General features: G+C 39.7%; 1 protein-coding gene across 2 annotated transcripts in view; it reads right to left on the reverse strand.

The window, feature by feature from the left end:
* The window catches only part of cspg5a (chondroitin sulfate proteoglycan 5a), a 58623-nt gene that overhangs the window by 12401 nt on the left and 31338 nt on the right, over positions 1-14884 (reverse strand). For both annotated transcript variants that reach the window (XM_085365866.1, XM_085365865.1), the window contains exon 3: positions 6567-6755. In XM_085365866.1, coding sequence (XP_085221992.1) covers positions 6567-6755 — 189 coding nt within the window. The remainder of the gene's footprint in view (positions 1-6566; positions 6756-14884) is intronic.

The raw sequence follows: 14884 nt of genomic DNA on the forward strand, positions 1-14884 counted from the left end.
GTCTCAGAGGTCAAAGCAGACAGTAGCAGAGTTTCATAGATTTGTGTCTTCTCAGCTGTTATTTGTCCCACGCACATATTAACCTTTATCCTGAGCCTCTTAACATTTTAAATCCCTTTCTTATCAATAGTTAAACAAAAGGCTGTGATCTACTTACTACACAGACACACAAAAAACACTACTGCTTCTCTGATCCGCATTCCTGAGATTTATATTTGATGAACCACAGAACAGGAAAAACAAGGTAATGACACGAGAGGGGGAGACACTGAAGTGCATCACCAGCTTTGGACCATTCACTCTGCTGTCTTTCTGCCAATGGCTGTTAAAATGCTGCACCTAAGATAACAAATATATATTTACATACTTGTTGCAGAGTTTTGTGCAGATTCACAAATGAAAAACTTCACAATTAGCCATATAGCAGCTGCAGGTATCATGACGTTTTCTACCTGCCTAAACAGGCTTTCCTTAATATTATTTCCTTCACAATAATGAGCCCTAATATATCCTACAGGTTTGGTAATTTTTGATTATTGAAAATTGCCAGTGACAAGTACAGGGGGTGATAAATTGGTCACTAAATGAACATACTGGTAAAGCTGGAAATTAGTATCAAAGAATTAAATGTAAGAAACAATAAACTGCAGTATAACGTAATAAAAACATGCATATGTAGTCTGAGCAGTTAAATACATAACTTGAATCTATCAGACAGGTAAGGGTAATGAGTATAGTGCTTATGATAAGTCAGACAGACCAAGGTTGAAACAGTCGTTCTGGATTTTGAAATAATATCCAGATTATTTGTCTTGAAGAAGGTCTGGGTGGATGGATGGGTCAATCTAACTTCATACTGGTGCTGTCATTTTGATTGAATTTGTCTTATTGTTACTGTTATAGCATCTACTAATGTTTAATTCTAACAAATTAGCATTCATAAACTTAAACATATTATTTCCTAAAAGTGAAACCAAGTTTGTTTTTTTTGGGGTGGGGGTGAATAGTAACTATGTAACAATTGATTCAGGATCCTATGTTTAATCTCATTCCAGCATTTGTCATTAATGACAATGAGCAGCTTCAGTTAGTATAAACAGCATTACATGAACAAACTGGTATTCAGCTTGATTCCAGATAGGTGACGCCTATAATTTGATCATTTAAATACTCGAGATAGAAAAAAGCTCATTACTGTTCAGATAGATGAAATTCCCTGAGGAATTTGAAAATGCTTCATAGCACTTCATCAATCTCTTCCTCCTCCCTCCCGTTCTCTCTTTTTTTCCCCCTGCTCCATCTTCGACCAGGATGTTGGGTCTGATCTCGACTGCGGCAGAGAAACACTGCAATTACCCAAAGCAGATGGGGGAGTGTGGGAGTCGCATGTATTCATGAGGCTTGTGAGAAGCACACACTCTCCTCTGTGTCACGTTGAGATTTTTTCTCTGTATCCGCCCTCTTTTATTCCTCTTTCACTTTCTCTTTCCTGCAACAGTCCCTCTGCCTGTTTCATCCTGCCCTCCTTTCTACTCCCCTAAAATGTCGCCCTTCGCCTCCATTTCTCCTTTATGCTCTCTTGCTTCTTTCTCCTTTCTTGCTCCTCTTTGATTTCTTTTGCCGACCACTTGATGAGGCTCTGTTGTCTCTTTCATGCTGCACCCTACCGCTCACACCCCTCAGGTCGCACAGCTGTATGTAGGTCAACCCCGCCTCCGCCTGTTTCTCCCAGCCTCCCTCCCCTCTGCCTGTTCAGACTGCCCTACTTTCAGCTGGATCCAGAGTACCACTGACATCACCCTATCCCCCCCTTTTTTTAATTTCTGCTCACTAGCATTACAGCTGCTACTGACTGCACTACTTTTCCTTCTCACCATCATCCTCATCGTCCATAATCTCCATTACCATGACTAGCAGGAAGATAACCTTCTCAGTGAAGCTAAAAATAAACACTATAGCGTGGGATCTGGTGATGAGGAGCCGGTCCTTGGGTTCACATTTGCATCCGTGATGCTTCTCATCCACAACAGCTCTGTTGCTAGGGAGATTATCACTAAAACGCCAGGACTGGCAAAGCAATGCCGAAACAACCCCCACCCACTCTTCTTGTATTCAGTCCAGCCCTGCAATCTGTCTGTCACTCTCTTTTTCTCCTTCACTGTCCTGTATATCAAAGAATCAGCCTTTTTTCGCGTTGTGCATTTTTACAAGTGTGTCCCGTGGTTACAGAATAAGGTCCCTCATTAACTCCATAAATTGTCCTGAACACGACTAACAATGTGTGTTTTAGAGGCCAAAGCAGTTCCTATATTAGAGCATTTTTAGTTAATTCTTTGCAACACATATATACATATACAGGTCTTCAAATATCCCAAGTATTATCTTCAGTGGTCAGGTCATTAGATACATGGGAGTGATCTGTGCAATCTAACTGAATCCAGCACAGCTCTTCTGCCCCAATGTTTACTGGTATGACACACACTCACATAAAAACACACATCTTATAGGTGTTAATCATTTAGGATGCAATGCATTAAAGCTGTGAAAAATGACCAGGATGTTCAGGAAAATATCTTTTATCAAAATAAAATCCATTAGTTTGTTGTAGAAAGGTATCAGCATCCTTTAATATGTCACTTTTTCAAAATAAAAGCCCCCAATTACTTTTTTAACAAAAAAAATGTGTGTTTCTAATGTTCTGACCCCATATTGCATTTTGAAGTATGCACAAACGTTTCTCATTTTTAAGTCTTATTCTTTAATGTTTAATTTTCTTATTTCTTGTGATTAAACTAAAAACTAAACATTTTGATATTCATTACTTTTGGTTCAATCTGCAAAACTTTACATCTGAACTCTTAAAGAGCTCTCTATACACTCTAGTAACATCAATGTAATTAAAGATGCAGTGCAGAGTAATTACTTCAGTGACTGACTGAAAAAGAAATGCTAATCGTTCTCCAGTATCTCAAGATTTCATGATTGCAAAATGCTCGACACATCCCCGTGTGCTGTAAGAAACTAAAACAGTTATTTTTTCCAAAAATGTTTAAAGCAGTTCAAAAATGAGGCAGGTCAATTAATCATAAAACATTAGGCTGAAAACATTTTTAAAAATCTGAACCACATGAAACCATTCAACCACAGTGGTGGTGAAAAATCCTTCACATCAAATATGCTTCATGCATCAAAAACACTTGCGATGCCTCAAAACCAGAACAAAACCTTTCCTGCTTTTCTTCTTTGCACTGCCTGCCGCATCTATCTTGTCATCAGTTTTTCAGCCGGCTGCTCGCCATCAGCTCTCCATGCCGCCCCTCCCACCCCTGGCTTCCTCCTGCATTCCTTCAGACTGTCCTCGTCTCTTTGCCTTTTCTTTGTTGGCTTTTCCCTTCTCCTCCTACTTTTATATCTGTATTTTTCTTTCTTAGCTTCACTTTAAATAGCGTTAAACTATTCTCTGTCCTAGAAACTGGATTCAGACTAACTTCGATTTTTGACTCTATAACCAAGCATCCTATTAACCTCAAAGGTTTAAGTCTATGGTAAAAGGACATTATTCATTTATTTCCACTGTTGTCAAAAATTTTGACACGTGTTAAAAATACATGAATTAAACACAAATAAAAAATCAGTTGCTGTAATATTTAAGCTAATTTTTGCCTATATATTTGTGTTCTCCTTGCTTTGCATGACTCTCAGTTCAAAATAATCCTTATATATCATACACTGGGCCTTTTTCTAGCCCATCTATATGAAACAGGTGGTTTTAGTTCATCCCCCCATATGAAGCTCACGCTCTGTCTTTGACATCAGACAGTTGAAAAAAAATCTGTGTGAAACTGGGTGTTTAAAACATTCTGGTGCCCAAGCTTTTGGCTCACAAGGATTAGTTCATTAGTGCATATACTGAACTCATTACTTGAAATTTTGTTTAATGTGGCCATTTCACCTCTGTCATAGTATGACAGAAAATAAGGACAGACTCTGCTGTCTGTTTTTTTTACAAAGTTCACAAGCTTAGCACTCCTTTTTTAAAGTACAACATATTAATCACACATGTGGCAAGAATTGAATAGAAGGTGGCATAACATGACTTACACAGGTACATTCATGTGAAAAGGAATGTTTTCACATGTCACTGTGCAGACCTGATTTCCTGTCCAGTACACCCTGTGATTCTAGATCCAACCTAAGCACCAATAAATCAAAATAATTAATTACTGTGTGATTTGGCAGTTTCTGACATTGCTGTAGAGGTATTTTAGTCCACACTTCTTTAAGTTGTTGCTTTAGCTCATTTAGATTTTTTAAAATTCACCTTTCCACCATTCTGTTGTAGATTTTCAGTTGTGCTTAGGATCATTGCCTGGTTTCTGACAAGCTTTATACAGAGGTCGTGATCAATTCAGTGACTGGCTGCAAAACAAGCCCAAATAACCACCCAGCGAGACATCTGCATGTCGTGATTGTGGTTATGCAGTCGCTGTACTGCTGCAGAAAAGCTGCAGTTTCACTCTTTCGTCCTTGAGCTCAGCACTGAATCTCTTTTACTTCAAATGTTCTGAGTCATTCTTTCCTGAAAACTTTGCTGTGAGATGTGAGAAGTAATTGCTGTAAAAAAAAAAAAAATACACAAGCATTTTCTGCAGCCCTGTCTCTGAGAGAGGAAGACTCGTGTTATTGTTTACCTCACCTGCCTTTCTTTTTTTACGTTTCTAATATTTTCTGTAATTCTGCTACGAGCCTCTGACATTTTACGAAATCTTCACTCTGTGATTTCAGCTCCCTTTAATCACCTCTAAACATCTAAATTAAAATGGTGCAACATTCTTAATTAAAATGTAACTTTTACAAAAAACAGAAATTGTTTCTCAAATAATATCAAGTTTGGGTTTGGGTCCCTTAAATTAATCAGAGATTGTTGTTGTAGATCAGTGCTCTCTAAAAAGAGGCAGGATCCCTCAATGGGAGGTGCTTATCATACTCATTGAAATTCTGCTGTTCTTGGTTCTTATTATTATTTTCAGTCTTTGCCGCCTGTTGATCAACATGTTTCACAGCCAAACTTCTGAAAACAATCCTGCTGCGGTTTTAAACTCTGTACTTTTTCCTTTTTCTTATTGTACACCACTGATTTCATCACTTGCTCAGACATGCTGGTCCAAGGACCTTGCGAGCTCAGATATTTCAAACAGATCTTTTTTAGATTCCTTCTACCAAACTTATTTTCCCCTGTGCTCTCTCTCTGCATCAGCCGCTCTCTGTCGTTTCACACAAACACAAGCCAGGGTGGCACTTTGGCCCAACGGCAGTGCCAGCCAATAAACTGTTTTCTGGTTGAGTCATCGATGGAGGGAGTAATGTACTGCAGCTGAGACACAGCGACTGCCGAGTAGCTGATAATAAATCTGCTGCATCATATTGCCCAAAGGCCCCAGTTTTTAGTTTTGTTTGACTGATCTTTTAAAGTAAAAAAAAAATGAAGTAAGTGAAAGTTGAGTGTGGAGTTTGCAGGATACATGACAGAGGGGGTTTTATCTGTTTATTTCTTCTTCAGAATTTCCCTACTCAGCGGACTTAAACCATCTTTTATTTTGTTCTCTGGAAGCTCTTGTTTGCATTAACAAAAATATATCTAACACGCAGAGGCTGGTGGTATTGCCAGACAGAGTGAAGATAGACTAAACAACTAGATCCTTTCTTTTTTGAGCTGGATGAAGATCCAGTATTTAATAAAAATGGGAATATAAACAACTTCCAGGTTTTTTTTAAATAAAAGGAAGATTTTGAGATTTTGGATTATTCGTTATTAGTACTGAAGAGTTAGAAGGGCAAAGATATGTATTTTTAAAGTGAACAACAGTACAAGGTGAGCTTTGCATATCAAAGGACTTGGTTGTGTCTGCCTAGCAGCACTTCTAAAGCGAAAAGTGACTTCAAATGTTACTTTGGCAAGAGCCAAGTCACCCATTCCCAAATATATAATTTAACACTTTTAAAAAAGTATTTATGAGAATCTAAATCAGGGGTGGGCAATTCCAGGCCCCGAGGGCCGGTGTCCTGCAGGTTTTAGATGTGTCCTTGAACCAACACAGCTGATTTAAATGGCTAAATTAGCTCCTCAACATGTCCTGAAGTTCTTCAGAGGCCTGGTAATGAACTAATCATGTGATTCAGGTGTGTTGGCCCAAGGTGAGATCTAAAACCTGCAGGACACCGGCCCTCGGGGCCTGGAATTGCCCACCCCTGATCTAAACTAATAAATTACTGCTACTCAGTGAATATTTTTATGTAGGATGATCATGGTTTGAATGTTTATTCAAGATGTCCTGCCCTAGTTGAAACAAAATGCATTTGTTTTTGTCACTTTTTATGATCATAATTATTTACTGGTTTGTAAGAGACCAGTGCACCCTACCCATTTTGGCCCCAAAATGCTCTCACTGTCTTGTTTACCATACACACATCAGCGGTACTAATCTTTACATGCTGTTATTTTGAGGCACAAACCAAATAAGGGTAAAAAAACCCAACTTTTTTTCAGACTTTTGTCGTCTCCTCACCTGCGCTTACGCAACTTCTTATTCTCTGTCTTGAGCACGTGGAGCTTCTTGGCGAAGCACACGATGATCATGAAGAGCAGCAGGACCACCAGAGCTGAGGCGCCCACGGCCAGACACATCACCTGGAACTCAGTAACCACCGACTCGCAACGGGCACCCTTGTGCCAGATGTAGTCCTGGACGTTGCATCTGAGGCAGACAAAGAGGTTTCAGAGGACAGGTTGAGAGAGAAATTGAGTCAGGTGGAATTACATATAGAGAGTAAAATCGGGGACAAGGGGAGGAAACAGAGCAGAACAAAAAGATATGACCGGGACGATGAACAGTGAAGAATGTGAAATGAAATAAGTTGTGAGCAGAAAGGGAAGGAAAAAAGAGATCAGTGAGTTAAAATCATGTCTTACCAATTTCTGCGAGTTTTGTGTGCCTGTCAGTTTCACGTTTTAGCCAGTTACAAGTTATACATTTGGCTTTTAAGAATTATTTAATGAACACACATGCTGTGAATGCCTCCGTACTCAAAGTCTCTTCATTAAAGTTCAGGATTTCCTCTCTGCTTCTGATTATCTTTAATCAGAAACAGAGAGATGTGGGAATTCAGGAGGCTCTTTACATGCTGCCAAAAGTCCTCCAAATGTTCCACAACATGATGCGTGTTACATAAACCTTCAGCGTAAAGCCATCTACTAGAAGAGCGTTTGTCGCCGGCAGGTTTGTGAACGCTTTATTGAAAAATATACAAAGTCATCACTATGTGTGTCTGAAAATAGAAAGTGAAAAAGGAAAAACAGCCTGAGGTGATTTTTTTTATAAACACACTCGCCATCAAACAAAAACACACGCATACACAGTCAGAAAAGATATTAGCGTTTAGAACATGTAACACAAAACATATGGGCAACCATGTGTGGATGTATATTGTGTGCACACACACACGTCGACACACAAAAACACACACAGCTGCCATGCAAGTCCCAGACTCCCTTCATAGCCATTTGGCGGAGTACGGTGTCCGCCCGGGGACATAAACGACAGGGGCAGATGGCTTTGTCTACAGACTGTTTGGCGTGTGAAATGGCAATGACTATTTCACCACTTAATGAGACTGTGATGCTGCAGAGAGGCACTACCTCACTGCCACAAGTGCAAAAATGCAGATGAAAAAAGTGGAGGTTCATTTTTGCCTTAAAGGACTTTTGCTTATTATCCCAACTATGCTCAGTGATGTCTAGTTTAATTTCACCCATTTGTTTTCCTGCCAACAGTTAAATGTGGAGATCAATAGAACTAATGTGTGTGTGTGTGTGTGTGTGTGTGTCACAGAGCTAGAATTGTGAGGTATTAAGCTTAGCTGAGCTACCCTGGCTTTGTCTAAACTCACAGCTTGTACAAAGAAATTCTACCATTCTCATGTTTATAAAACTACATTCCAGAATAAAGAATGGTCATCATCAACCAAAAGCAGCCATTCATAATTTAATTTGTCTGATGTGTGAATTATTAACAAGCAGTCCTAAAATGGTACTGATCCATCCAAACTTTGACAACCTGTGTATAAACTTAAAAATGAACGACTCTACATATGTTGATTAGGTGTATTTCTGATATTTGGACAGTAGATTAGATTGAATGTTTCCAGTTGTTATGCTAAGCTGAGCTAATTGCATCTCTGATTTGGGTATATATGATTGCATTAACCATTTTAAACCTTCCAGGGACTCTAGATTCAGAAAAGGCCATGTTGTAACCTTAATTAATACTCGTGTGGTGACAGCTTTGGCTTTGGCTGCATCTCCGCTACTCTCTGTGTCACGTATTGTATCCATAGATCTACAGATCTACACAAACGGAGGACCATAAAAGTGATTAAAGGTGCTGGTGGTGCTCATACCCTCTGACTGAGCTCCATACATGTTAAACAGGCTTCTTTCACTGGCTCACTTCCTGTATCCTTCCTGAATCCGTGATGCTTTTATTTTGCCAGCTGAAGGAAACACTGGCAACATGCCAGGAGACGTTTTGAGTTCGTGCATGTATGCAAGAAAGAGAAGCGATGAAGCCCAATATCACTTTTTTAAAAATGTAGACTTCACTGCATTCACTCTCAGAGTGTTTCTGCATTCATACAAGTAAGAGGTTTATGTAAGATGGATAGAGGGAGGGTGTAGGTGGGGGAGAAAGGGACGGATGCATAAAGGAAGAAGGCGAGCAAGGATGTGCTAGTCACCATGGCAACCCAGCTGAGCGGCAAACAGAGCAGACGTGAGGCTGACATGCCATCAGACACATACATCTGCTCTGAGTGGTCCGGAGGGACACCATTCTGTGTTAGTGGCCAGTTCCCCGTTTATTTTTCTCCCATTCCCTCCCTCACTCCCCCTCCTGCTTCTTCACTCCTGCTGCTTGTCTTCTTAAAGATTTCTTTTCTTGTTCAGTGGCTCTCTTTCTCTCCCTTCATCTCCACCCTCATCTCTCTTGTCTCTCCTTCCTCCTCCTCCTCCTCCTGCACTTTGTCAAGCGCCTCCAGCTGAATTATGTCTCTCCTTTCAGTTTGTGCAACTGTATTTTTTTTTTACTCTTTTTTTTGACGTTAGGATTGAACACAGCAGTCCGAGTCGAATATCGTAATCTTGCTATAGTTGTAAAGGAATGAGCAAAACGAAAGCCAGCAATGACCCTATCTGTAATGAGTGTGTAGCCAAAGTCTGATCTATCTTATTCGTGTAATACACAAAAGTTCATCAACATCAAAATGAGAGAACAGAATTTAAATTTACAGCTCAGCTTGTCTCCAAAACTCCAACTGAGACAAATTCATCAATAATCAATCATTTTAATTTAGTGTGTTACCATGCTAACACTTGTTATTATGCACTCACTCTCCTGCCAACACATTCCCATTGTAGCCCATCAAATACTTTACACGTTGTGTCAGAAGCTGCTAGGACAAGGATACAAGCAAGGTGTCCTTTGGCATCGGTGCTTTGATGCACTGGCTGTGCTGATATTGAATACCAATAATTAATAATTATGTTTGAAAACGGGACAGTTCATCAACAGAGGGGCTGCAGTTGCTGTTCCTCCTTTGAGGTTTAAGTTCACGTTTTGCTACCCACACATTTAAGGCTTTAAGGACACGACACTTAATATGACACATTAACAATAATGATAAAGGAACAAGGAGAGCAATATTATTATTAATGATATCCTTTAATAATGACCAGGGCTAGGACTAGGACACTTATTTCATTGTTGCTACAACTCATCTTTCAATTCAGTTCAGTTCAATTGTATTTATGTAGGTGGTTGGAGGTTGGAGGTTATGTTGGAGGTGAGCTTCCCTCCCTCCAAGACATCTACAGGAAGCGGTGCCTGAGGAAAGCGGGGAGGATCATCAAGGACTCCAGTCACGCCAGCCATAAACTGTTCAGACTACTTCCATCAGGAAGGAGGTTCTGCAGCATCCGGTCCCGTACCAGCAGACTGAGAGACAGCTTTTTCCATCAGGCCATCAGACTGCTGAACACGTCATAGACACCTCACCTTCACTACTGGAACTTTAACATTATGCACTCCATACTGTACAGTAATGCCACTGTTTTGCACATGTCTCAACTCTGTATATTTTTATATATTTTATTTATTGTTTGCTCTATTTAATTTGTAAAATATGTGTATACACACACACACACACACACACACACACACACACACACACACACACACACACACACACACACACACACACGTAGAAAAATATTTAGTATACACATCCAGAAATGCATATACTATTATATATTGTACATATATTATTAGTTTCAGATGTAGCCATTCTTGTATTTTGCTTGTTTACATTATTGTATTTTGCACAACTCTGTTGCTTGCACACAAGAATTTCACTCACATGTACTGTACCAATGTACCTGCACATGTGATGTGACAATAAAAGTGATTTGATTTGATTTGAGAACCAAGATTTTGGTAAAAGTGGGACAGAAAAACTCCTTTTTAACAGGAAGAAACCTCCAGCAGTACCAGGGAGGCTCAGGGAGGGGTGGGCTAGTTGGGGTTGAGGGGAAGGACACAGAGACATGCTGTCGAAGAGAGCCATTGATTTAGGCACCAGTGCCTGTGTCTGTCTCAGAGACGTCAGTATTTGATGACCTGGGATTGAGAACGGGGCTCACTCTGTGATGTAAATAATGACTCTGTGACACAAGATATCCTCCAGAAACTTTAAGGAGATTTTAGTTTAAATTCTGATTGTGAAACAGAAGAACTAAGCTAATAGCAACATTTCTCTTATATCCAGTGTGTAAAGTATCTGAATGACTTACTCTGACAGAGGAAGGTCTTTGCCAATCAAGCCAATACAGAAACCCATGAAATCCCGCAGTCAGCTGATGTCATTTTTGTTACTGTTGGGTTAGGAACCATGAAAAGGACCAACTGAGATGTTTGTGGGAAAATTCATGCCATCAAGACTTCAAAGCATCACGAGTAATTATTAAGTACTGAATAAAAGCCTGTTTTAAAGTTTGATTGCACTTGGAATCAATTAGGAGAAAGAAGGTAGAAAAGTAAAAAGAAATGACGGAAAGCTGAACTACCAGCTAATTCCATTGTTTTTGTGGGATGTGTTGACAGCAAGAATGACTCCGGCTTCCTCCATTAAGATTGTTGGAACACAGCTTAACAGGCTGACACAGGAGGAAATAGCTCGGCTGGCTTGGCTTGGCTGAATTTCCAAGAGAATCTTTAGGATTGAATTTCCTCCTCCAAAAGTCTCGCGTCCCCACCAGCTGAAAAGGGGTGAAATCAAACTGGAAAAGACCCTTGATCAGGGAGGAAAAAACTTTTACTGTTAAATCTCCTTCAAAAGCACCCAACTCCACTTTGGCTGAGATATGACAGACAGCCTCCCTCATTCCCAGTCCTTCCTTCTATAACACTTCCCACATATCCCACAGCCCTTCCCTTTGTGTCCCACAGCACAGTTTTTTTCCCCTCCCTAACCCATCATTATCTCCCTTGCCGCGGCTCACCACAGCCGCATTTAAAGCTACATTGTAGCCTGGCAGTAATATATCGGAGTTAGACTTGGGGCATCCTGAGCCACATTACAAAGAGCTAACAAATCCTCTCAATATTTACCTGATTATGCTGGCCTGCTGTGCTGAGTGAGGCAGACAGAGTTTTTATTTAACTTGCAGAGGATGACAACAGTGCAGAATGGCTAATAGGACCCCCTGCTAGCTTTGATAAGGAGTAATGGAGGGTGAGAATGGAGGATATGAGGGGGGTAATGAGAAAAAAGTTAGGGTAGGACAGGGAACTGTGCAAGAGCAATGGTGTCCTCGGGATTTCCATATGCTTGTTTGTCATTCACCTAGGGACCATTTTTGATCCGAGGACACCACAAGGGTTACGATCGATGGATTGGAGCCAAAAGCAGATACTGCTACTCAGATTTTGGACAAATTGTCATGCAGCTCCCATGCAATATAGCCTAACTTGCTCACCTTAAAACCAGGTGGACCCATGAAGAACTATGATAAGCATATTCAACTTTTAGCAGTTGGCATCCCGTGCTTTCTTCTGTTTTTGTTGTTTAATACCCTCCTTAAGGGAAAGTGATTATTTTGCAGAGTAAAGAGAGAACAAGCAAAGGGGAGATGCATATTTTATCAGGGTCTTTGGAAGGTTAGAGGGAGAAACAACCAAACATGTCTTATCTAAAAGAGCTGGATCTGGGGTGACAAGAGAGAGCAAAGCTGGGTGTTTCCTGAATATTTTAGCATAAGTCCCAGATTTGCATTAAAAGCTGTGCTTTTTTCAAACATTGTTTTCCTTGAAGCAAAACACATTTTCTGATGCAATAACTCCAGAATGAGTATGAAGGGAAAAACTGAGTCATTCAGAAAGAGGTGAACGTCAGGATTAAAGGCCAGCGGAGGACAGGAGAGGGCACGGCACGCTGCGTCTGAAAACTATAAAACATAAGCTTTGATACTGGCTCTGAAACAAAACTTTGAGTTTCTGTTATTGAATGAAAACAAACATTCTCATTTTCCTAAGGGCTCTAGGAAGGTTCAGACAGAGGACAGGATTATAAAACTGGAGCTGGTTTTAAAACGTTGACGGAAAGAGCGAGGAAACACTGGATGCAAAGAGAATCTCATCAGACTAGAAATTTAATTAAGACAGAGAGTAAAAGTTCACGGCTTCTTGGTTTTGTTTTACCAAGGAAATTATGTTTGAATGGGCTAGAATCAAGTAGGGTACATGAAAAATACCCTTGACTTCACCAGCGCACTCAAAGACTTTACCCTCTGTATGTACAGGACTCTGCTTTCTGTGTAGTCAGAAACACCTCAGTCCAATCAAGAATTGTTGCTCTGATCTGAGTTTCTTTGATTTCCAAATACAACCACTTCTTAGTTAACTTGCACAGTTTTTTTAAATACTTGACACAAAGGCTATTCTATTCTATTCTATTCTATTCTATTCTATTCTATTCTCATTCATCTGTCTGAAGAAAGTTGTTTGAAGGTTGTCAGGCTGTAGAATGAATCTAAAATCAATCAAACACGTCCTTGCGGGTACTGAATGACACATAAAGTCCCATTTCAGATTAAATCTATCTACATATATAAACATACTAAGTGTTATAAAGTGGGACAGATAAGTCTTCATTTAGACAGTTAACAGTTAATATTTGGTGTGTGGTTACCAAATTATGGTGCTAAAACCTTTGTTGAGGCTTACCTAGTTTCTAACTTCCCCGCCATAGTCCTAGAACATGAGCAATGTCTCGACAACTGTAGTTTATAGAAAATCTTTCTGATCTTGGCTCAATGGAATTAGCTATATCGAGCTTTTCATACACATATACAATGACAGAATCGGTAATCTCTAAGAGTTGGTCTTGAGTTTGGATGTTTTCTATGTTTTGTTCTTGTAACAGTAACAAAGACTTATTTGACTCATAAATGCTTTTAGATCTTCTGCTTTCTCTCCACCTGAGCACCGGCTTCTGATTAAAAAAAAGAGTAGGTTATTTAGCCCAACTTTACACTGTTTCAATAAACTGTTGTGATATTTGTGTGCAACACCATGCAGCTGAAAGCGTTTACACCTTTCACCACTTACTGGCTTTTCTGCTGTTGTTTTAATCACATGAGACACTAGATAATCAGATAGGAGACAATGAAAAATAAAACTGATTATTAAGAAGGGAGCTCTCTGCAACAACTCAAAAAATAAAAGAGATAAATGAACAAAGAGACACTGTTTTTGTAATCCCGGCCACTTTGGTTTATTAATGTGCATTGTTGTATTATTTCAGGTCAGATGCTTTTTCTCTTTATTAGCCATCCACTTAGAGTTCCCTGAGGCATCACATCATCTGCAGTACATTCAAAACAAACCAGCTTAAATAAAATATCACCACATCGGCTTCCATTATGCAGATGAAACCATTATAGCCTCATTAGCAGCCACAGAGGGTTAAAAACTGGACCATTCAATCATCCAGCGAAGGTAAATCCTTGAACTGAAAACAGAACGGGATTTGAAATGTCACAACACGATCAATGTATTACATTTAGCTTAAAAAATTTCAGAAACAGTGTTGTTTAGAGGCATTGTGCTGGACGACGTTGCTCCAATTTTAGGGTAAAGCTAGGCAAGGACGCACATATATTGGTGCATATGCTTGCCTGCTTGGAACATCTAAATATAAACACCCAATTAAGCACATTCAGTTGGCTTGTCACATTTACATATCATTTTCTGCAGAGTTGCTTGACTGTAAGTACTCAGCTTCCTGCTATTATAAATAAACTGAGGCTGCTTAATGTTGCAAATGAGTCACTCAGCACAGAGCTGCAGATATGATTGTAACCAAAACCTATTTACATAAAACCCCTGTATCCCTGGAGAGCACCCACGCAACACTATAAACTGCAAACCAATTACAGATTTGCAGATGTGTCCCATGTCACACTAACTATAGGAATTACGTGGGGGATGTGTGCATTGAAAGCTTCTGTGTGTGTGACCCTGAGAGGAATACAGTAAATTAGATCAAACGATGCTCTGGGTTTCCCAAACAGGCTGACAAATGGATTCATCTTAATGCAATTAAATAATGAAATGAAAAAATGAAATGTTGGTGAACAGATAACAAAATCCACTTACAACCACTAATGTAGAGAGGAGATCGGACCCAGCATTTATTTCTGCTGAACTTGACCATTTCAGTGCAGATAGTGTTGTTAGTATAGCTGAGAATAAAAATAGATAGCTTGAACCTT

Source organism: Diplotaxodon limnothrissa, linkage group LG11 (assembly GCF_057381915.1).
Source record: "Diplotaxodon limnothrissa isolate DT_005_m linkage group LG11, D_limnothrissa_male_GT1.1, whole genome shotgun sequence".
NCBI lineage: Eukaryota > Metazoa > Chordata > Actinopteri > Cichliformes > Cichlidae > Diplotaxodon > Diplotaxodon limnothrissa.